Source organism: Microcaecilia unicolor, unplaced genomic scaffold (assembly GCF_901765095.1).
Source record: "Microcaecilia unicolor unplaced genomic scaffold, aMicUni1.1, whole genome shotgun sequence".
In the NCBI taxonomy this organism is placed as follows: domain Eukaryota; kingdom Metazoa; phylum Chordata; class Amphibia; order Gymnophiona; family Siphonopidae; genus Microcaecilia; species Microcaecilia unicolor.
This window is the reverse complement of record NW_021963823.1, coordinates 28,683-51,370: the sequence shown is the minus strand read 5'-3', so window position 1 is coordinate 51,370 and position 22,688 is coordinate 28,683. Positions and strand designations below refer to the sequence as shown.

The 22,688-nt window shown below is 46.2% G+C and overlaps 1 protein-coding gene across 1 annotated transcript in view; it reads left to right on the top strand.

Annotated features, from left to right (window-relative positions):
* Positions 1-300: 300 nt before the first annotated feature.
* The window catches only part of LOC115459668 (TIMELESS-interacting protein-like), a 37,798-nt gene continuing 15,410 nt past the window's right edge, over positions 301-22,688 (top strand). The window contains exons 1-5 of the mRNA XM_030189478.1: positions 301-535; positions 6,874-7,024; positions 15,859-15,955; positions 19,274-19,349; positions 21,163-21,285. Of these exons, the coding sequence (XP_030045338.1) occupies positions 6,898-7,024; positions 15,859-15,955; positions 19,274-19,349; positions 21,163-21,285 (423 nt within the window). The 5' untranslated portion in view covers positions 301-535; positions 6,874-6,897. The remainder of the gene's footprint in view (positions 536-6,873; positions 7,025-15,858; positions 15,956-19,273; positions 19,350-21,162; positions 21,286-22,688) is intronic.

Sequence of the window (22,688 nt, the reverse complement as noted above, 5' to 3'; positions counted from 1 at the left end):
GGAGAGAGAGAGAGAGAGAGAGAGAGAGAGAGAGAGAACTCAGCCAATGGGAAGACTCGAGAGAGAGAGAGAGAGAACTCAGCCAATGGGAAGACTCGAGAGAGAGAGAGAGAGAGAGAGAGCGAGCGAGCTCAGCCAATGGGAAGAGGCGAGGTCGGGCACGGGGGTGCGCGCGGCCGGAAGTACGCCACCAAGAACTTCCTCCTGTTCGGCCAATGGATGGAGCCGGAGGGGAGAGGGGCGGCGCCACAGTCTTCTGACTGAGAGGAACGAGCGAGGAGGAGGGTAAATGGCTGGTGGTGGGTTCGGTGTGTCCTGGGCCTCTGGGGCGGGTAGATAGAAGGACTGAACTTTCTCTCAAACGCACGGGCTTCGCTGCACTTTGCAGCCGGTGTTTGCTGCTGCTTTGGGCTGTGGGGGTGGGGGAGGGGCAGAGCTGGACTAATTCTTCCTTCCTGGACCTCGGTGTCTGTAGGTTGTAGAAAAGAAAGGAAGGATTCAAGGCCTGGACTGAACCACAACCTCTTTCTAAGTGGTGAGCATTTTTGATCGTTTAAACACTTGTGGCTTAAAATACGGCGCAGGATATTGTGTTATGTTGGGAAAATAATAAATGATTAAAAAAAAGAATAAACAGTTGTGGCTTTAATCACGGTTTTTGTTTTATTTTTGATAACAGCTGTACCAAAGAGCACAATAATGGACATTGAGCTTAACATAATAATAAAAGAAGCATGGAAACAGAGAAACATGAGGGCAGATAAAAGGCCAAATCACCCACCCATCCAGTCTGGCTGTCCCTAAGCGATCCCACATGCTCATCCCGTTCCTTTTAAAATTCTGACACAGGCCTCCACTCCACCACCTCCATAGGAGCCCACTCTGTGGGTGCTTGAGCACCCCCAATATTGAGAAAATTCCTTCTATGTGTCGAGGGAGGGGTTATTTCCATTGGGCTTAGCACCCCCAATAATTACGAAAAGTTGGCTCCTATGACCACCTCCACCAGGAGGCCATTCCACGCCTCCACCACCCTTTCTCTGAAATAATACTTTCTTTTCCTAAACCTATTCCCTCTTAACTTTGTCATATTCCCCTTATTCTAGACCTCTCCTTCAGTTGAAAAAGGCTCTCTTCCTGTACATAAATGCCTTTGAGATATTTAAATGTCTGTATCATATCTCCTCTCTCCTTCCTCCCAACATGAAATGAAAGAGTGTTTTTCAGTAGGATTTAGCACAGTAGAGCCCTGGATTATTAAAATGAGCTGCATGGACCCCCCTTTGTGCATCACTTGCTGACTTCCCTTCCCCGTCCTAATGCAGTTCATGGATAGACACATTTGTAGCTTTTTCAAATAAAGCTGTTCTGCAAGTAAGAGTGGGCTAAGATTCCTTATCTCTGAAGTCAACGACTTGATATGAAATTATAGGAAGTGTTTCACTGCAATTATTTCTGACTAAAGTGGTGCAATCAGTTATTAAGGTTAGGGAGCAGTTACTTTTTCACATGGGTGATATGGCATATTGAATAACATTTTCCTTAAATTGATGAACTAATTTAGAAAACGGTGCGTTACTTGGATTCCTTCTGTCTAATATCTTTTCTGTAAAGATCAGAAACCATTATTATTTTTTTTGTTACATTTGTACCCTGCGCTTTCCCACTCATGGCAGGCTCAATGCGGCTTACATGGGGCAATGGAGGGTTAAGTGACTTGCCCAGAGTCACAAGGAGCTGCCTGTGCCTGAAGTGGGAATCGAACTCAGTTCCTCAGGACCAAAGTCCACCACTCTAACCACTAGGCCACTCCTCCACTGTTGCTACTATTTGAGATTCTACATGGAATGTTGCTATTCCACTAGCAACATTCCATGTAGAAGTCGGCCCTTGCAGATCACCAATGTAGCCGCGTAGGCTTCTGCCTCTGTGAGTCTGATGTCCTGCACATACGTGCAGGACGTCAGACTCACAGAAACAGAAGCCTGCGCAGCCTTCTACATGGAATGTTGCTAGTGGAATAGCAACATTCCATGTAGAATCTCACAAAATAAAACATGGAAAAGAAAATAAGATGATACCTTTTTTATTGGACATAACTTAATACATTTCTTGATTAGCTTTCGAAGGTTGCCCTTCTTCCTCAGATCGGAAATAAGCAAATGTGCTAGCTGACAGTGTATATAAGTGAAAACATTCAAGCATTACTATGACAGTCTGACAGGGTGGGAGGATGGGGGTGGGTAGGAAGTATGCATGGGGACATCAAAGTATATCATTGGTATTCTAACAGGGTGGGTGTGGACAGGTGAGGGGAGGGTGATCAACAGAGACATACAGCTTTATGGTTTATAATGGGCTAGGAACCCCAGGTCCTTGTTAAGTCCTTTCTGTTGGGTGTTAAAATATTCAATCATTCTGACTTCAAAGGTCTTACGTTCTTGTATGGTTTTAAAGTTACATTTGAGGATTCTCACTGTGAAGTCACTGGTGCAGTGTCCTGGTCCTGTGAAATGTTGCCCAACAGGCGTGGGAACCCTGCTGGCACCAGCATTGTTTATATGATGTCTATGTAAATTGAATCTTGTCTTAAGCATCTGGCCTGTTTCTCCAATATAGCATCCTTCATTACATTTTTTACACTGAATGATATATACCACATTGGAAGATGAGCAAGTGAAAGATCCCTTTATGTTGAATGTCTTTCCTTTGTGGATGACTTTGGGGTCCTGTGAAATATTTTGGCATAGTTTGCAACTGGATAAATTACAGGGAAGTGTGCCCTTCTGTTCCTTTTCAGTCTGTGAAGGAAGTTTACTTCTGATTAGCTTGTGTTTTAAATTGGGTGGCTGTCGGAAGGCCAGTACTGGTGGGGATGGGAATATCTCTTTCAGTAATTCATCCTCCTGGAGTATAGGTTGTAGATCTCTTATGATTTTCCTCAGTTTTTCCAGCTCTGGATTGTATGTCACTACAATGGGGATTCTGTCTGTGGATTTTTTCTCCTTGTACTGTAGCAGATTCTCCCTGGGTGTTTTGAGGGAGGAGGCAATATTCTTGGAGATTATTTTGGGGTTGTAGCCTTTCTGTTTGAAGGATGCAGTCAGGCTTTTAAGGTGTCTGTCTCTGTCCCCTGGGTCAGAGCAGATACGGTGGTATCTTGTGGCTTGGCTGTAAATGATGGATCTTTTTGTATGTGAAGGATGGAAGCTGGAGTTGTGGAGATAGCTACATCTGTCTGTGGGTTTCTTGTATACAGATGTTTGTATACAGCCATCACTGATTGAGACCGTGGTGTCCAAAAAATTGACTTTTTCTGGGGAGTAGTCAATTTTGAATCTGATTGTAGGATGGTATGTATTGAATGCAGAATAAAATTGTTTCAGTGTTTCTTCACCCTCCGTCCAAATCATAAAAATGTCATCGATGTACCGGTAGTATTTTAGAGGTTTGGTCTGGTGTGTATTCAGAAATGTCTCTTCCAGCTCAGCCATAAAAAGGTTGGCATATTGGGGTGCTGTCCTGGTGCCCATCGCAGTGCCCATTATTTGCAGATAGATATCATTGTTAAAGTGGAAGTAGTTGTGAGTTAAAATGAATTTGATTAATTTTGTAATAGTTTCTGGAGAGTATTGATGCTCCAGTGTGGATTTTTTTAGGAGTCTTCCACATGCAGCTATGCCATCCGCATGTGGAATGTTGCTGTATAGTGATTCTACATCCATCGTGACCAGAAGGGTGTTGGGTGGTAGTTGCTTGATATTTTTCAATTTATTCAGAAAGTCTGTGGTGTCTTGTATGAAGCTGTTAGTTTTGTGTACGAGAGGTTTCAGAATTCCCTCTATGAATCCAGATATTTCTTCCGTGAGTGTGCCAATACCTGATATGATTGGTCTGCCAGGGTTTCCCAGTTTGTGGATCTTGGGTAGCATGTAAAATGTGCCTACGGAAGGTTGATTTGGTATGAGTTTCTTCAGGTGAGGTTGCGCTTGTGTAGGAAATGTTTTGATAAGGTCTTTCAGCTGTTTTGTGTAATCCTGTGTGGGGTCCTCAGTTAGTTTCCTGTAGTATTTATTGTCTGAGAGCTGTTTGTGGCCCTCTTCAATGTATTTTTGTATGTCCATAATTACCACTGCGCCTCCTTTGTCTGCGGGTTTGATGATAATGCGTTCGTTAGGTTGTAGGGTTCTTATGGCCGCTCTTTCTGGTGGGGTAAGATTGTACAGAATTCTTTTTTGTTTGTTGGAGAGTTCTGATTTAACCCTATGTCTGAAACTTTCTATGTAGTTATCCAGTTTGTAGTTTTGTCCCTCCTGTGGGGTGAAATAAGTGTTCTTCTGTTTAAGACTGTATTTTGGATCATTTGATGTCTCTCTATTGTGGAAATGTGCTTTAAGACGCATTTTTCTGAAGAATTCTTCTAGGTCTGAATATAGCTGGATTTGATCTAGGTTATTCGATGGGCAGAATGAGAGCCCTTTGGAAAGCACAGAGATCTCATGTTGTGATAATTGATGGTTCGAGAGGTTTATTATCCCCATTTGGTTTGCATCTGTAAAGGTGTGATCAGTATTCCCTGGTTTGTTTGGGCTCTGATTTTCACATGCCTCAGATGTGTATCCAAGTGTCTCCAAAGTGTCTGGAGCTGTTGGTTCTGCAGAGCTGTAGCTATTCAAGGATAAGCAGTTTCTCTCTCTTTGATTTTGAAGAAGAGAATATAGCTTTATTTCCTTTTTGCGGATAGCAATGTATTGTTTTTCTCCCTGGATGTTATGTAGGTCCTCTTTGAGTTGGTTCACAAGGTGTGGATGTAATTCCTCCATGTTCTTCATGGTTACATCCCTTTGGGTTTGTATTATTCTTTTTTTCTTGTAGAGTTGATGTATAAGTTCATTTCTTAATTTCTGACTAGTGCGTTTGCAGAGTTTCTCTGCATAGTCAGAATTGTAAGTAGTAGCCAAAGGATTTTTGATCCTCAGTCCTTTGGGAATGATGTCATTCTTCTTGCAGATTGTCAGAAAGTAAAGATGACTGTTTGCTTTTGTTTCTTTTTCCAAAAGTTTGTTCATTTGCTTTTTCATGCGGCATCTTCCATCCACACTCCTCTACATGTAGAATCTCCAATAGTATCTATTTTATTTTTGTTACATTTGTACCCTGCGCTTTCCCACTCATGGCAGGCTCAATGCGGCTTACATGGGGCAATGGAGGGTTAAGTGACTTGCCCAGAGTCACAAGGAGCTGCCTGTGCCTGAAGTGGGAATTGAACTCAGTTCCTCAGTTCCCCAGGACCAAAGTCCACCACCCTAACCACTAGGCCACTCCTCCACTCGCAATAAATGAAGCCAGGAAGGGTAAATTTTCACTTAACTGTACTTAGGTGACAGATCTATACTGGATAGGTTGAATGGTTCATGTTCCTCTTGGTTAGTTATTACTGTTCTTGCTGTCTGCTAGACAGGCACAGTCACTAATGTATTGCAGTATCCTCCTTGTAGCTAAGGAATCTCTCCTTCTTTGAAGTCTATTACCAGTTTAGCCTTGATCTCCTGTTGGCAGGAGGTTGTTTTCAGTGGTCTTTTGTAGTGCTGATTTGTGACACCTACCTACTCCCATCCACAAGTCTTTGCGACTTTTGTAGTTTGTGCCACACTGTTAGAAGTAACATAGATGACAGCAGATAAAAACAGCTTGATGTACTTGATGTGTTTGACAAAGTGGTTCATGACATTTTATTAAAACTACTGGAGACTGGAGTAGGCAAATTGGTACTAAAATAGTTTTTTTTTGTCTCTAGATGATCAAGAAGAACAAAATAATTTAGCATAGGATGCTTCTAGAAGGTTTTATATAGAAAGAGGTGTCCATACTGTCCACTACTCTATTAAACTTTATATATGGTACCATTTTGTGAATTACTGCATATGTTAGGAGTCATCTTCTGTTGTTTTTTTTTTTAATGCAGATGATATATTTTTCCATTTTCAACATTATGTGGGCCCTAAGACTCTTAATGTCGTAAAACTTTTTAAATAAATATTTAATTAGTTTACAGCATGTGGATTGTCAATGTAAAGAAGACTGAAGCTCATAGTATACTCTGAGCAGAATTATTCCCCTCCAGAGACTTTTTCGTGATACAGCTTTAGGTCCCTTCATTATTGGTAACAAATTTTGTTTTAATTTTCATTTATAATTTGTGTTCCACATATCTTATACAATCCTCAGTGAATCACAAACATGAATAAATCAATACATTTAAAACAAATCACACAATACTACCCAACATTCAGCGTCATACAACACAAAAATAAGGTATAGGATTATAAGAAGGCAAGTAGAAAGTTTAATTTCCTATGGGGGGAAAAAAACCCTATCCAGAGCTCAGATGGAAGAGAATTCTATATCTTGGGGACTGCCACAGGAAAGAGACAGGTTCACGTCTTATTTCTTTACCGTGGAAACCAGTGGGATAACAATTCTTGTTGACTTGATCTTAAGTATTGACTTGAGTTGTACTTTTGGAATTTGGAGGGCAAATCATTTGCAGAAAGCTATGAAGCGTTTAAAGTCAAACACAAGCATTTCAATTCCACTCACCCCTTGACTGGCAACTAATGTAAATTTATTAAGCTAGGTATGGTATATTCAGGATGTATGTGTATAGTAAATGTGAAGTCATCTGACATTTTAATTGTTGTTCTTTGAACATTTAATAAAGAGTTCCACACATACAAAATAGCTTCTGAATTAAGCTGCCCCATTTCAAAACCTAATTGTTATTTGGGTGCCATGAATTTATAATTTGGCTTGAAATAGAAAGCGTGTTTCTAGTATTGTAAATAATTGTATATGTTTGAAACTCTGTTATAGAAATCGCAAGACTGGCCGGAAAAGATGGTGGATCCATTTGAGAACAATTTGTTTGATCTTCCAGATTATGAGCACACAGAGGATGAATCATTCCCTCCTCTGCCTCCTCCTCGGGGGGCTGAAGATGAGGCAGAACACTTAATCAATGGAGGTGAGTTTATAAATGGGTTACATGCATTCTTCTTTTTGTCTGAGGACAAGCAGGCCTATTTATTTTCACACATGAGTAATGCGTTGCCCGGTCTGGCGCTTGTAAAAAGCTTTGTGGCGTGCAAGCCACACTCCACTGTGCATGCTCAAGTGCCTTCCTGCCCTCCGTGAGATCACAGTTACCTCAGTTGTTCTTTTAACCGCAGTGAGGAGTGGCCATGTTTTTCCCTTATTGTCTGTCTCTCCCCCCCCCCCGGTTTTAAACTAACTTTTCTTAGCCTCAGCAGTAGATGAATCTAGAAACTGGTGGATTGTATCCACCTACCAGCAGGTGGAGGTACAGAACACTGAAGTGAAAGCAGTGACCCTGGACCCCTAGCTCCTCATCTCTTCAGTATACCTCTGTCTCCAGCAGGTGGTGGACGGATTCCCTCCAGCTCCTGATTCCTGCTTTGGGGGCTCCCGGGCTTGTTTGGGCCAGTTGAGCGAGGGTGTGTGTGGCTGATGGCGCCACCTTTGAGGACACACTTGGTTGCAAGGACCCTATCCAACCCCGCCTTCACCTGCTCTCAGATTGCTTCTCAGGAGTCCTTTGCCTGAGCTGCCTTTCCTTTCTCACATTAAAAAAAAATAAAAAATTACAACAGTACTGCAGCTTCCAGCGGCCATAAAAAAACAAACAAAAAAAAAAAATAGTACTGAGGAGACAGACAGGATCTGTTTGGCACTGCCAGGCTATGGGAAGCAGGTGTGCTATTTGGGCTTCCCCTGAGAGATGCCACCAGCTTCGGAAAGACTGCTCGCTACCCCGGTGAGTTGGTTTTGTTTTGTTTTTTTCCTCTCTGCCAGTTTGAGGATTCTTTTTGCCGTTGATCGTGTTACGGTGGTGGATTCTCCGAGGACAAGCAGGCTGCTTGTTCTCACTGATGGGTGACGTCCACGGCAGCCCCTCCAATCGGAATCTTCACTAGCAAAGGCCTTTGCTAGTCCTCGCGTGCCCATGCGCACCGCGCATGCGCGGCCGTCTTCCCGCCCGAAACCGGCTCGTGCCGGCCAGTCTTCTTTTGTCCGTGCTCGGTATGGTTGTGTTTACGCCGTTCGCGCCCCGAAAGTCGACCTCGCGCGTCTTATTTAGGACTTCGCTATGAAAAAAAAAAACATTCGGAAGGAGACCTTTTCGGTCTGTTTCCCTTCCTATATTTCTAGTTTTTGCCCCGTTAAGTTTTCTTTCGTCGTCGGGGTAGGCCCCTTGGAGGCCTCGGTTCAAAGTTTTTCTTCCCCTCTTTTGTGGTGCCATCTTCGCCATTACGAGTTTTGATCTCGCCGGCGCGATTTTTCCGCCCATGACATCGAAGTCTCCCAGCGGCTTCAAGAAGTGCACCCAGTGCGCCCGGGTAATCTCGCTCACTGATAGGCACGCGTCGTGTCTTCAGTGTCTGGGGGCTGGGCACCGCCCGCAGGCCTGTAGTCTGTGCTCTCTTTTACAAAAGCGGACTCAGGTAGCGAGATTGGCCCAGTGGAACGTTTTGTTCTCGGGCTCTTCGTCGGCATCGGCACCGGGAATATCGAGTGCATCGACGTCGCCAGCGTCCAGACCTTCATCCTCGGCCGCTATTGCATCGAGGCATTGACCCTCTGCATCGGGGCTGAGACATCGGAAGGCTGCGTCGGCGTTGGTGGTACCGGGACCTCCTCGTCTGCTGATGTCGTCGGACGGTGGTGCTTCGTCTGGAGTGCAGGTGAGGGCTGTCCATTCCCCTGCTGGTGGCGGTGAGCCTTCGGGTGGGTCTCCCCCTACCCTGAGGGCTCCTGCGGTACAGCCCCCCCGAGACCGACCTTCTTCGGCCTCGGCCCCGAGGAAGCGACAGTTGGATTCTACGTCCACCTCGTCGGTGCCTGGAAGCTCCGGTGACATGCTTCGTCCCAAGAAGTTGAAGAAGCATCGACACCGGTCCCCTTCCCGTGTCGGCACCGAGAGCTCTGGGTCGCCGAGGGAGTCGGCACCCAGTAGGCATCAGCACCGAGAGGACCGCTCACCCTCTGTTCAAGAGGTGTCGATGCGCTCCACTCTGGACAGCCCGGAACAGCCTCCACGCCCGGAACAGACTCTGACATCGACACCTGCATCGGCTTCCATGTCTTTCTCCACAGCCGCTCTACACGAGAGTCTCCGGGCCGTTCTCCCAGAGATCCTGGGAGAGCTGTTGCGTCCTTCCCCTCCGGTACCGGGGGTGCTTGCGCCACCGGTACCGTCGAGTGAGGCGCCGGCTGGCCCCTTGCCCGGGGTGAGGTCTCCGACATCGGTGCCGCTTGCGGTACCGACTGCGGTAGCCTCCCAGGAAGGCTCCCCGACGACGTCGGTGGAGGGAGCTTCGCCGGTGCGGGCGAGGGAGTCTACCTCTCGACGCTCCCACCGTGGCCTTGGTTCCACAGAGTCGAGCCGGGCACGGCTTCAGACACAGGTCCGCGAACTTGTGTCTGATACCGACGGTGAGGCCTCGTGGGAGGAGGAGGAGGACATCAGATATTTCTCTGACGAGGAGTCTGATGGCCTACCTTCTGATCCCACTTCCTTTCCTGAAAGGCAGCTTTCTCCTCCCGAGAGTCTGTCTTTCGCTTCTTTTGTCCGGGAGATGTCTACGGCCATCCCCTTCCCGGTGGTTGTGGAGGACGAGCCCAGGGCTGAAATGTTTGAGCTCCTGGACTATCCTTCTCCACCTAAGGAAGCGTCCACAGTACCCATGCATCATGTCCTGAAAAAGACATTGCTGGCGAACTGGACCAAGCCATTAAGTAATCCCCACATTCCCAAGAAGATCGAGTCCCAGTACCGGATCCATGGGGACCCAGAGCTGATGCGCACTCAGTTGCCTCATGACTCTGGAGTTGTGGATTTGGCCCTAAAGAAGGCTAAGAGTTCTAGGGACCATGCTTCGGCGCCCCCGGGCAAGGACTCTAGAACCTTAGACTCCTTTGGGAGGAAGGCCTACCATTCTTCTATGCTCGTGGCCAAAATTCAGTCCTACCAGCTCTACACGAGCATACACATGCGGAACAATGTGCGGCAGTTGGCGGGCTTGGTGGATGCGCTCCCCCCTGAGCAAGCCAAGCCATTTCAGGAGGTGGTCAGGCAGCTGAAGGCGTGCAGAAAATTCCTGGCCAGAGGGGTGTATGACACCTTTGATGTTGCGTCCAGGGCCGCTGCTCAAGGTGTGGTGATGCGCAGACTCTCATGGCTGCGTGCCTCCGACCTGGAGAATAGGCTCCAGCAGCGGATTGCGGACTCGCCTTGCCGTGCAGATAACATTTTTGGAGAAAAAGTCGAGCAGGTGATAGAGCAGCTCCACCAGCGGGATACCGCTTTCGACAAGTTCTCCCGCCGGCAGCCTTCAGCTTCTACCTCTACAGGTAGACGATTTTTTGGGGGAAGGAGGACTGTTCCCTACTCTTCTGGTAAGCATAGGTACAATCCTCCTTCTCGACAGCCTGCGGCCCAGGCTAAGCCCCAGCGCGCTCGCTCTCGTCAGCAGCGTGCGCCTCAGCAAGGCCCCTCGGCTCCCCAGCAAAAGCAAGGGACGAGCTTTTGACTGGCTCCAGCAGAGCATAGCCGACGTCCAAGTGTCAGTGCCGGGCGACCTGCCAGTCGGAGGGAGGTTGAAAGTTTTTCACCAAAGGTGGCCTCTCATAACCTCCGATCAGTGGGTTCTCCAAATAGTCCGGCAAGGATACACCCTCAATTTGGCCTCAAAACCTCCAAATTGTCCACCGGGAGCTCAGTCTTACAGCTTCCAGCACAAGCAGGTACTTGCAGAGGAACTCTCCGCCCTTCTCAGCGCCAATGCGGTCGAGCCCGTGCCATCCGGGCAGGAAGGGCTGGGATTCTATTCCAGGTACTTCCTTGTGGAAAAGAAAACAGGGGGGATGCGTCCCATCCTAGACCTAAGGGCCCTGAACAAATATCTGGTCAAAGAAAAGTTCAGGATGCTTTCCCTGGGCACCCTTCTCCCCATGATTCAGGAAAACGATTGGCTATGCTCTCTGGACTTGAAGGACGCCTACACACACATCCCGATACTGCCAGCTCACAGACAGTATCTGCGATTTCAGCTGGGCACACGTCACTTCCAGTACTGTGTGCTACCCTTTGGGCTCGCCTCTGCGCCCAGAGTGTTCACGAAGTGCTTGGCTGTAGTAGCAGCGGCACTTCGCAGACTGGGGGTACACGTGTTCCCATATCGCGACAATTGGCTGGTGAAGAACACATCCGAGGCAGGAGCTCTACAGTCCATGCAGATGACTATTCGCCTCCTGGAGCTACTGGGGTTTGTAATAAATTATCCCAAGTCCCACCTTCTCCCAGTGCAGAAACTCAAATTCATAGGAGCTCTGCTGAACTCTCGGACGGCTCGCGCCTATCTCCCAGAGACGAGAGCCAACAACTTGTTGTCCCTCGTCTCGCGGGTGCGAGCGTCCCAGCAGATCACAGCTCGGCAGATGTTGAGATTGCTGGGCCACATGGCCTCCACAGTTCATGTGACTCCCATGGCCCGCCTTCACATGAGATCTGCTCAATGGACCCTAGCTTCCCAGTGGTTTCAGGCTGCTGGGGATCTAGAAGACATGATCCACCTGTCCACGAGTTTTCTCAAATCCCTGTATTGGTGGACGATTTGGTCCAATTTGACTCTGGGACGTCCTTTCCAAATTCCTCAGCCACAAAAAGTGCTGACTACGGATGCGTCTCTCCTGGGGTGGGGAGCTCATGTCGATGGGCTTCACACCCAAGGAAGCTGGTCCCTCCAGGAACGCGATCTGCAGATCAATCTCCTGGAGTTACGAGCGGTCTGGAATGCTCTGAAGGCTTTCAGAGATCGGCTGTCCCACCAAATTATCCAAATTCAGACAGACAACCAGGTTGCCATGTATTACATCAACAAGCAGGGGGGCACCGGATCTCGCCCCCTGTGTCAGGAATCCGTCAGTATGTGGCTCTGGGCTCGCCGTCATGGCATGGTGCTTCAAGCCACATATCTGGCAGGAGTAAACAACAGTCTGGCCGACAGGTTGAGCAGGATTATGCAACCTCACGAGTGGTCGCTCAATTCCCGTGTAGTGCGCCAGATCTTCCAGGTGTGGGGCACCCCCTTGGTAGATCTCTTCGCATCTCGAGCCAACCACAAAGTCCCTCAGTTCTGTTCAAGGCTTCAGGCCCACGGCAGACTGGCATCGGATGCCTTCCTCCTGTACTGGGGGGAGGGTCTGCGGTATGCTTATCCTCCCATACCTCTGGTGGGGAAGACTTTGTTGAAACTCAAGCAAGACCGAGGCACCATGATTCTGATTGCTCCTTTTTGGCCGCGTCAGATCTGGTTTCCTCTTCTTCTGGAGTTGCCCTCCGAAGAACCGTGGAGATTGGCGTGTTTTCCGACCCTTATCACACAGGACGAAGGGGCGCTTCTGCATCCCAACCTCCGGTCTCTGGCTCTCACGGCCTGGATGTTGAGAGCGTAGACTTTGCCTCTTTGGGTCTGTCAGAGGGTGTCTCCCGCATCTTGCTTCCAGGAAAGATTCCACTAAGAGGAGTTACTTCTTTCTATGGAGGAGGTTTGCCGTCTGGTGTGACAGCAAGGCCCTAGATCCTCGCTCTTGTCCTACACAGACCCTGCTTGAATACCTTCTGCACTTGTCTGAGTCTGGTCTCAAGACCAACTCTGTAAGGGTTCACCTTAGTGCAATCAGTGCATACCATTACCGTGTGGAAGGTAAGTCGATCTCGGCACAGCCTTTAGTTGTTCGCTTCATGAGAGGTTTGCTTTTGTCAAAGCCCCCTGTCAAGCCTCCTACAGTGTCATGGGATCTCAATGTCGTTCTCACCCAGCTGATGAAACCTCCTTTTGAGCCACTGAACTCCTGCCATCTGAAGTACTTGACCTGGAAGGTCATTTTCTTGGTGGCAGTTACTTCAGCTCGTAGAGTCAGTGAGCTTCAGGCCCTGGTAGCCCAGGCTCCTTACACCAAATTTCATCATAACAGAGTAGTCCTCCGCACTCACCCTAAGTTCTTGCCGAAGGTTGTGTCGGAGTTCCATCTGAACCAGTCAATTGTCTTGCCAACATTCTTTCCCCGTCCTCATTCCTGCCCTGCTGAACGTCAGCTGCACACATTGGACTGCAAGAGAGCATTGGCCTTCTATCTGGAGCGGACACAGCCCCACAGACAGTCCGCCCAATTGTTTGTTTCTTTTGATCCCAACAGGAGGGGAGTGGCTGTGGGGAAACGCACCATATCCAATTGGCTAGCAGATTGCATTTCCTTCACTTACGCCCAGGCTGGGCTGGCTCTTGAGGGTCATGTCATGGCTCATAATGTTAGAGCCATGGCATGCGTCAGGTAGCCCACTTGAAGTCAGCCACCTATTGAAGAGATTTGCAAAGCTGCGACGTGGTCATCTGTCCACACATTCACATCTCATTACTGCCTGCAGCAGGATACCCGACGCGACTAGTCGGTTCGGGCAGTCAGTGCTTCAGAATCCTGTTTGGGCTTTAGGATCCAACTCCACCCCCCGAGGGCCCTGGTTTGTTCTGTTCCAGGCTGCACTCTCAGTTAGTTGGTAAATTTTTTAGGTCAATCTCAGTTATGTCCTCGCCGTTGCGAGGCCCAATTGACCATGGTTGTTGTTTTGAGTGAGCCTGGGGGCTAGGGATACCCCATCAGTGAGATCAAGCAGCCTGCTTGTCCTCGGAGAAAGCGAATGCTACATACCTGTAGAAGGTATTCTCCGAGGACAGCAGGCTGATTGTTCTCACAAACCCGCCCGCCTCCCCTTTGGAGTTGTGTCTTCCCTTCTCTTTGTCTTGCTACATATGAGACTGGCTGGCACGAGCGGGTTTCGGGCGGGAAGACGGCCTTTGCTAGTAAAGATTCCGCTTGGAGGGGCTGCTGTGGACGTCACCCATCAGTGAGAACAATCAGCCTGCTGTCCTCTGAGAATACCTTCTACAGGTATGTAGCATTCGCTGTCTGTGAAAAGGTGTTCCCGTTGCCGGTCCTGACGTTCCGCAGTGGGAGCGTGCATTGCGAAATACACGGATTGTCCGGGCAGTGATGGCGTGCCACGTGGAGGGAGAACTTTCCTGCGCGCAGGAGCAAATGTGGCTGAGGTGCTTGCGAATCCCGTGCTTTTTTTTTTTGTCAGGGGATCTCGGATGTTCATCCGGTCCAATGATCAGGAGCGCTAATGGCACAGGGTTAGCTTCTGGGGCTGTTCCGTGTATGGCAGGCGCTGAGATGCTGGGGGATGGTTTCTCCCCTGTTTTAATTTTGCATATACATCAGGCCTACTTCTGAAGCAGACCTTTCCTACGCAAACATGAGTGATGAACAAAAAAAGTGAGGTAAAAAAATCAAGGAGGATGTCACTCCTTTTCTGTTCCATTCCCTGCTGAAGCCAGGACAGACAAGCTCTGGTTGCATAAGAACTACAGATGGATGCTTGGGTAGCTTGCCTGGTGCCCTTGGCCTGGATTGGCCGCTGTCGTGGACAGGATGCTGGGCTCGATGGACCCTTGGTCTTTTCCCAGTATGGCATTACTTATGTACTTATATGTACTTATGTAAGCCAATGTCACCACTTCAAAGGATCGCTTGAAGGAGGCCTCCAGCTGCCGATCCTGCATGTTCCTGCTGCTCCCCAGTCAAAGCAGGGGACGAGCTGTTGACTGGCTCCAGCAGAGCATAGCCGCTGTCTGTGTCCATCCCAGACGACTTGCAGGTGGTGTCTGAGTTCCATCTGAACCAGTCGATTGTCTTGCCAACATTCTTTCCACAACCTCATGCCCATCCTGGCGAAGGTGCCTTGCACACTTTGAACTGCAAGTGAGCATTGGCCTCTTACATGGAGCGGACTAAGCCCCGCAGACGGTCTGCCCAACTGTTTTTGTTTCTTTTAATCCCAACAGGATGGGGGTCATCAACGCCCAATCTCTAATTGACTGGCAGATTGCATTTCTTTTACTTATGCTTTGGCTGGGCTGACTGTGGAAGGCCACGTCAAGGCTCACAGTGTCGGAGCCATGGCTGTGTTGGTAGCCCGCTTGCGGTCAGCCTCCATTGAAGAAATTTGGATGGTTGTAATGTGGTGGTCTGTCCACACATTCACATCTTGCTATATTGCCTTGAGCAGGATACCCGACTCAACAGTTGGGTCGAGCAGACAGTTTTTGTAGAATATTTTTGTGGTCTAGAATCCAATTTCCCCCCCCCCCCCCCCCCAGCCTGTTTTATTCTGTTCCAGGCTGCACTGCCCAATGTTTTGTTGCTTTTGGTGCATCTGGTTGGTAGGGATTCCCCATATGTGAGAATAAATTTGCCTTCTTGTCCACAGAGAAAGCAAAGATACTTACCTGTAGCATGTATTCTCCGAGGACAGCAGGCCTTATATTCTCACAGCTCTCCCACCTCCTCTTGAAGTTGTCTCCTATTTTTTTCGTTTTTTTATGCTGTAGTATTCAACTTCGGTAACCACTCTCTCATGATGGACGGGAAGGCACTCGTGCATACGCAGTGGAGTGTGGCTTTGCACTCCACAAAGCTCTTAAAAGGCGCTGGACTGGGCAGTGCGGGATTGCGCTACCTATGTGTGAGAATATAAGGATTGCTGTCCGTGGAGAGTACCTGCTACAGGTAAGTATCTTCACTTTTATCTATTCACACAAGTGTGTCATGCCACCAAATCTATCTTCTCCCTTTACTCCCGATCACACTTTCACTTGTTTTGCCTTGAGTTCTTTATTGTAATGATTCAAAGGGGTCTGCTATTTTTTTTTCTTCCAGTTGAGGATGGAAACGGAGACGACTCTCCGGCAGAAGAAACTCCTGTGACTGTCAGAAAAGCTGTGAAAAGGCCCAGGCCTAAGCTGGATGCTCAGAGGTAATGTGTTTTGTCTTAGTGTTCTCTTTTTGTAGTGTAAAACAGCATATTGGATTCTCTTGAAAGTACATAATTGAGAGAGAGAGGTGGGTTCCATTGCCCTTTCTTGATTTTTGTTCTCTTTTCCAGCTGACTGATCTCAGCAAGACAGTGTGGGCTCAGACATTTTTACCTGGTATAATGTAAACTAATGGGGTTCTCCACTTCCTCAAGGGATCCATTCCTTTGTTTCTCAGAGGCTGAAGTAACTGTCTGAACTGTCCCATCTTTTATGCTGAAAGCTATTTCTTGCTTTCATCTAAATCAACTTTTGTTTCTACCATTCTTTAATAGAGAAGAATATGGTAAGGAATTTGACTCCTTGCATTTTCTTGATGTACATTGAGTTCTCCTTCAGTACTAAGCAGTCACCAGTGATTTTCGCCAGTCAGACCATCTTGTTTGCGGGTCCAAATAAAGGAAATATGGCCTGTAAGGCAACAGTTGCTTGCTGGATTAAGGAGTCCATTTCTTCAGTTTATATGTTTCCCTTTAAGCAACTTCCTAGTACCTTGAGAGCTCATTCTACCAGAGCACTCAACATCATGGGCAGAATCTCATGCTTTTTCTCTTAGGACCAAGTAGCTGATCTATACATTTCTGTTTGCACACATTTTCCAAACATTACCATTTGGATATCTCTCCTAGAACAGAAAGATCAATTCTTTCTGCAGGTGTTTTTCCTGCTCTTTTTCAGGACCACTTTGCTACATCCCACAATTTCTGGACTCGTCTGCTGCTGGTAAAGAAGGTAAAGTTTGTCTTGCCTGAATTTTCTTTCCTTTAATCACAGCAGATGAGTTCAGAAACCCGCTCTTAGTTGTTTTCTCTATTTAGATCGTCAAATTTCTCATACCATGTTGGGGAAGGAGGAGTTTGTTACGGTTCATGTATTATTCCTGCTTTATGTGAAATACTGATTGGCCTAACTGCTTACCATTCTACATGACCACTTTTTGTCCTATATTTCCACCTGTTGATAGATGGTCATAAACCACAATTTCTGGACTTATCTGCTATGATTGAAAGGAAAGAAAATTATCAGGTAGTTTTCCATCTGTGTCTCTAGGAGATGGAGGCAGGCAATTCATGCAGTTTGATGTGATCTACCAGCAGATCCTAGGCCACTTGACGAGTTGATCACTTGGTTGGGCTAGGGCAGTCGAGGGCTATCCAGAGTCTTGCCATATGCAATCTTTTTGTTGGGAATACCTAGAGGAGTCCTGCTTAGGCAAGGAAGGAACATGGACTATTTTCTCTTAATATTTCTCTCTATTAATCTTAAACCCCCTCTTCCCCCCACCCCCAATTGCTTGGATTTGGGGGGAAAATGTTGATATGAATTTTGGCATTTGCCTGCCAGTCCTGCCTTCATCTGTCAGCAACAGAAGAGTTCCTTTCACTATGTTCCTCGCCCCTCAGTCTGATCAGCCAGCAGCAGCATCGGGTTATCAGCAGAATGGCTGAAGCAGTTGGTCTAATGCCTAGATAAACTAACCTCAGCAGCTGGCATTTTTTAGGAGGCGGCCTATTTTTGCTGTTGGGGGCCCGGTGGCTTTCTCCTGTGGTTGTGGAGGTGGCCTTGGGCCAGTTTGGGAATCTAGTGCTTCGGTTTTGTGGTGGAAGCATGGAGATGCTAGTTGAACACACTAAGTGTGGGGCCTGTGAAAGCAGTGCAAAAGTATGTTCACTGTGCTGCAGGGGTGCAATTTTGCTTCATGGTGGTGTTGGCTTCCTGTTCAGGGACCAGTAGAGGTGCTTAAGCTCTATTCTTGACCTGGCAGCTGGAAAAAATGCAGGAGGGGCAGCTATCTTGTCCTCCCAAGGTCCAGGGGACGCTACCAGCTGCTCCTCTCCCAGGATGGGACACGTGCTGCTTGGGAGGCAGATTTGCTGGATATTCCTGCTGCAACTGTGGGATTTTCTCTGGAACTTATCTTGCTTCTCTACCAAGCCTTTCTGATGAAGCAGATACAGTATTCGCACCTCGAATATTGTGTTCAATTCTGGTCGCCGCATCTCAAAAAAGATATAGTGGAATTAGAAAAGGTGCAGAGAAGGGTGACGAAAATGATAAAGGGGATGGGACGACTTCCCTATGACGAAAGGCTAAAGCGGCTAGGGCTCTTCAGCTTGGGGAAAAGGCGGCTGAGGGGAGATATGATAGAGGTCTATAAAATAATGAGTGGAGTTGATCGGGTAGATGTGAAGCGTCTGTTCACGCTTTCCAAAAATACTAGGACTAGGGGGCATGCGATGAAGCTACAATGTAGTAAATTTAAAATGAATTGGAGAAAATGTTTCTTCACTCAATGTGTAATTAAACTCTGGAATTCGTTGCCAGAGAATGTGGTAAAGGTGGTTAGCTTAGCGGAGTTTAAAAAAGGTTTGGACGGCTTCCTAAAGGAAAAGTCCATAGACTGTTATTAAATGAACTTGGGGAAAATCCACTATTTCTGGGATAAGCAGTATAAAATGTTTTGTACATTTTGGGGATCTTGCCGGGTATTTGTGACCTGGATTGGCCACTGTTGGAAACAGGATGCTGGGCTTGATGGACCTTTGGTCTTTCCCAGTATGGCAATACTTATGTACTTATGAGGTCGACTGAACAGGAGAACATAGGCAGTTAACCTGCAAGTGACCTGCACTGACCTAAGAGACCCCTGTTAGAGGGGTGGGAGTCTTCATTGCTGGATTCTGGAGGAGTCTCATAGTGGCCTTTAGTAAGGAGCCTTCAATGGTTGATGCTTCAAAGGAAGGAGAAATGGAGGGGGGGGGGGGGGAAATTATCCCACAGTGCTCTGCCTTTTCCAGAGAGAAGAGTTGATGGACATGATTTCTAAAGCGCTGGAGGCCCTGAGCATTTTGGATTTTCATCGACGACTTTGCCAAAATGCTCTGCTGAAGAAGTATGATAAGTGGTAGTGATCATTATATAAGTTATTGTAGAATGGTAGAACTTACTGATATGAGTGAAAAATTAGAAAAAAAAAAAAATAAAACCAACGATGAATTGGGTGTATTGATTGCAAACAATTTTGGAGTGGCAACACCATCTAAGGGCACTTTTAGAAGGAGCATTGTGTATAGGTGATGTCCTATTTGGTTTGATTTTGAATGTTGTATTCTGCTTAATATGGCCCAGATAGATGGGCTAATAAATGAGTATTGTTGTGTGATTAGATTTGGCCCATGCCAAATGCTGCTGTGAAAAGCTGTTTACATATTTATTTTTGTATCTGAAGAGTTAATCTCTTGTTTTACTAATATTCCCAGGCTGGTTTCAGAACGTGGCCTTCCAGCTCTACGGCACATGTTTGATGAGATAAAATTCCGAGGCAAAGGACATGAGGTAAGAAATCAGTAAACAGAATAAAACCTTTCAGAAGCAGCAATTCTTTATAGAAATCCCTTCATCTTAGGGTCTAGCACTGTGAATGATTAGACACTGTATTCTGTAACATGCCTCTGGGAAAATGTTTACTATTACAGTGGTTCCCTAAACACACTTGAATTGCTGGTATGGTGAGTGGATTCAAAGAGAGAAATGCAGCAGCTCCATAAAAACTATCTATTTCTTACTCACTTCTACATGGTGCAAGTGTAGGATAGTGATTGATTTTGCAGTTTATTAGACATGTCAAGTAGAGGAGTGTGGTAGCCGTGTTAGTCCACTCTTAAGGTTATCAATAGAAATCAAACAAAATAAAACATGGAAAGGAAAATAAGATGATACCTTTTTTATTGGACATAACTTAATACATTTCTTGATTAGCTTTCGAAGGTTGCCCTTCTTCCTCAGATCGGAAATAAGCAAATGTGCTAGCTGACAGTGTATATAAGTGAAAACATTCAAGCATTACTATGACAGTAAAATAGATACCATTGGAGATTCTACATGGAATGTTGCTACTATTGGAGATTCTACATGGAATGTTGCTACTACTGGAGATTCTACAAGGAATGTTGCTACTATTGGAGATTCTACATGGAATGTTGCTATTCCACTAGCAACATTCCATGTAGAAGGCTGCGCAGGCTTCTGTTTCTGTGAGTCTGACGTCCTGCACATACGTGCAGGACGTCAGACTCACAGAAGCAGAAGCCTGCACGGCCACATTGGTGATCTACAAGGGCCGACTTCTACATGGAATGTTGCTAGTGGAATAGCAACATTCCATGTAGAATCTATAGAAATCAAACAAAATAAACATGGAAAAGAAAATAAGATGATACCTTTTTTATTGGACATAACTTAATACATTTCTTGATTAGCTTTCGAAGGTTGCCCTTCTTCCTCAGATCGGAAATAAGCAAATGTGCTAGCTGACAGTGTATATAAGTGAAAACATTCAAGCATTACTATGACAGTAAAATAGATACCATTGGAGATTCTACATGGAATGTTGCTACTATTGGAGATTCTACGTGGAATGTTGCTACTATTGGAGATTCTACATGGAATGTTGCTATTCCAATAGCAACATTCCATGTAGAAGGCTGCGCTAGCAACATTCCATGTAGAAGGCTGCGCAGGCTTCTGTTTCTGTGAGTCTGACGTCCTGCACGTACGTGCAGGACGTCAGACTCACAGAAGCAGAAGCCTGCGCGGCCACATTGGTGATCTACAAGGGCTGACTTCTACATGGAATGTTGCTAGTGGAATAGCAACATTCCATGTAGAATCTATAGAAATCAAACAAAATAAAACATGGAAAAGAAAATAAGAGGATACCTTTTTTATTGGACATAACTTAATACATTTCTTGATTATCTTTCGAAGGTTGCCCTTCTTCCTCAGATCGGAAATAAGCAAATGTGCTAGCTGACAGTGTATGTAAGTGAAAACATTCAAGCATTGCTTGAATGTTTTCATTTACATACACTGTCAGCTAGCGCATTTGCTTATTTCTGATTAGACATGTCGGAAATTTTGGCAAAGGACACAAAGAAAGGTGGCAATAGTGTGACATATGAAGGATCGTTAATTGAAATATCTAGTCAGCATGTCTTTCTCTACGTGGCGGGACTACAGTACACTTTTACTCTTATGGAATAGACCCACTTTATTATATTTTTGATTTGTGTGGTGGTAGAAACTTGACATGTTCCCAGAGATAGTAAGTGGCACCTGGAAGGAAGCTCATGTTGCTTTCTTCTTACAGGCAGAAGACTTGAAGACACTGATAAGACACATGGAGCACTGGGCACATCGGCTCTTCCCCAAGTTGCAGTTTGATGATTTTGTTGACAGAATGGAGACGCTGGGGAATAAGAAAGAAGTTCAGGTAAGTGTAGAGAGGAACTTGCAGTAAGCTTGCTCTTTCGCAGCTCTACACAAGGGACCAGCAAAATTAGCATGGAATACGTTATCAAAAATTAAACCACACTAAATTAACTATAGGAGAACAATTTGTTTTCTTGTTCTGTTTCAAATTTGGAAATGTCTGTATGGTGTTAGAACAGGCCAAGCAATTCTGATCAGTTGCTGAGATCCTGTCACCCCAAAGGAGGTGATTTTGGCTATTAAGTTGCTAAACGTTGGACAATAAATGGATGGATATGTTTTGTTTTATTTATAGCATTTATACCCCGCTCTTTCCCGCTTGATAGGCTCAGTGCGGCTTACAAGCTATGGTACAAAGTATCACAGAGATACACAAAGTATGATACAAGTATCGAGATGTTCAAGTTAAGAGTTAAAACAATGGGGAGAGATGTGGGGGAGAGGATTGAAGTGTGAGTAGTGCTGTTGGTGTGGAATTAGGTTTGAGAATTAGGTTGGGTTGTTTGGGTAAGCTTGTTTGAAGAGGTAAGTCTTCAGCAGCTTTCGGAAGGGTAGGGGTTCATTGGTTGTTTGGATGTGTCGTGGTATTGCATTCCAGAGTTGGCTGCCTATCACGGAGAAGTTGAAAGCATAGTAGGTTTTATATTTGAGGCCTTTGCAGTTGGGAAGATGAAGGATATGTTCGGGATCATTGTGTGGGCTTTGAAATTTATGCATTCCTTGAAGTTTTTCACAAAGTGGTGTTGCACTTTCAAATCGTGGTTTGCCAAAAATGAGTCTGGCTGCTGTGTTTTGGGCGGTTTGGAGTTTTTTCATGATTTGGGCTTTGCAGCCGATGAAGATGCTGTTGCAGTAGTCGGCATGGGTGAGTACTGTGGATTGTACTAGGTTGCAGAACATTTGCTGTGGGAGGAATGGTTTTATTCTTTTCAGTACCCACATCATGTTGAACATCTTCGTCGTGGCTTTTGCATGGGTTTCCAAAGTTAGGTGGTTGTCTAGAGTTACTCCTAGGATTTTTAGATTGTCAGATATTGGGATTGTGACGTCAGGGGTGATCAGGGTGGTTGGGAGCAGAGTAGCATGTTGTGATGAAAGGATTAGGCATTGGGTTTTTCCTTTGTTTAATTTCATCTTGAAAGTGTTGGCCCAGGACGCTAGGATGTTCATGGCAGTGATTATTTTCTCTGAGATTTCAGTAAGGTTGGATTGGAAAGGGATGAATATTTTCTACATAAACTGCATTTTTATTAAATTTCAACAGTAGTACCAACAGGAGAAACCGTTCTTTTTACAAAACATACCCAGTGATTGAGTAGTGCAAACACTCATACTACAGATACCCCCACCCCTTAAATCCCACTACCCCAATTCCAGTATATGAGACAAGAGAAAATCGTATAT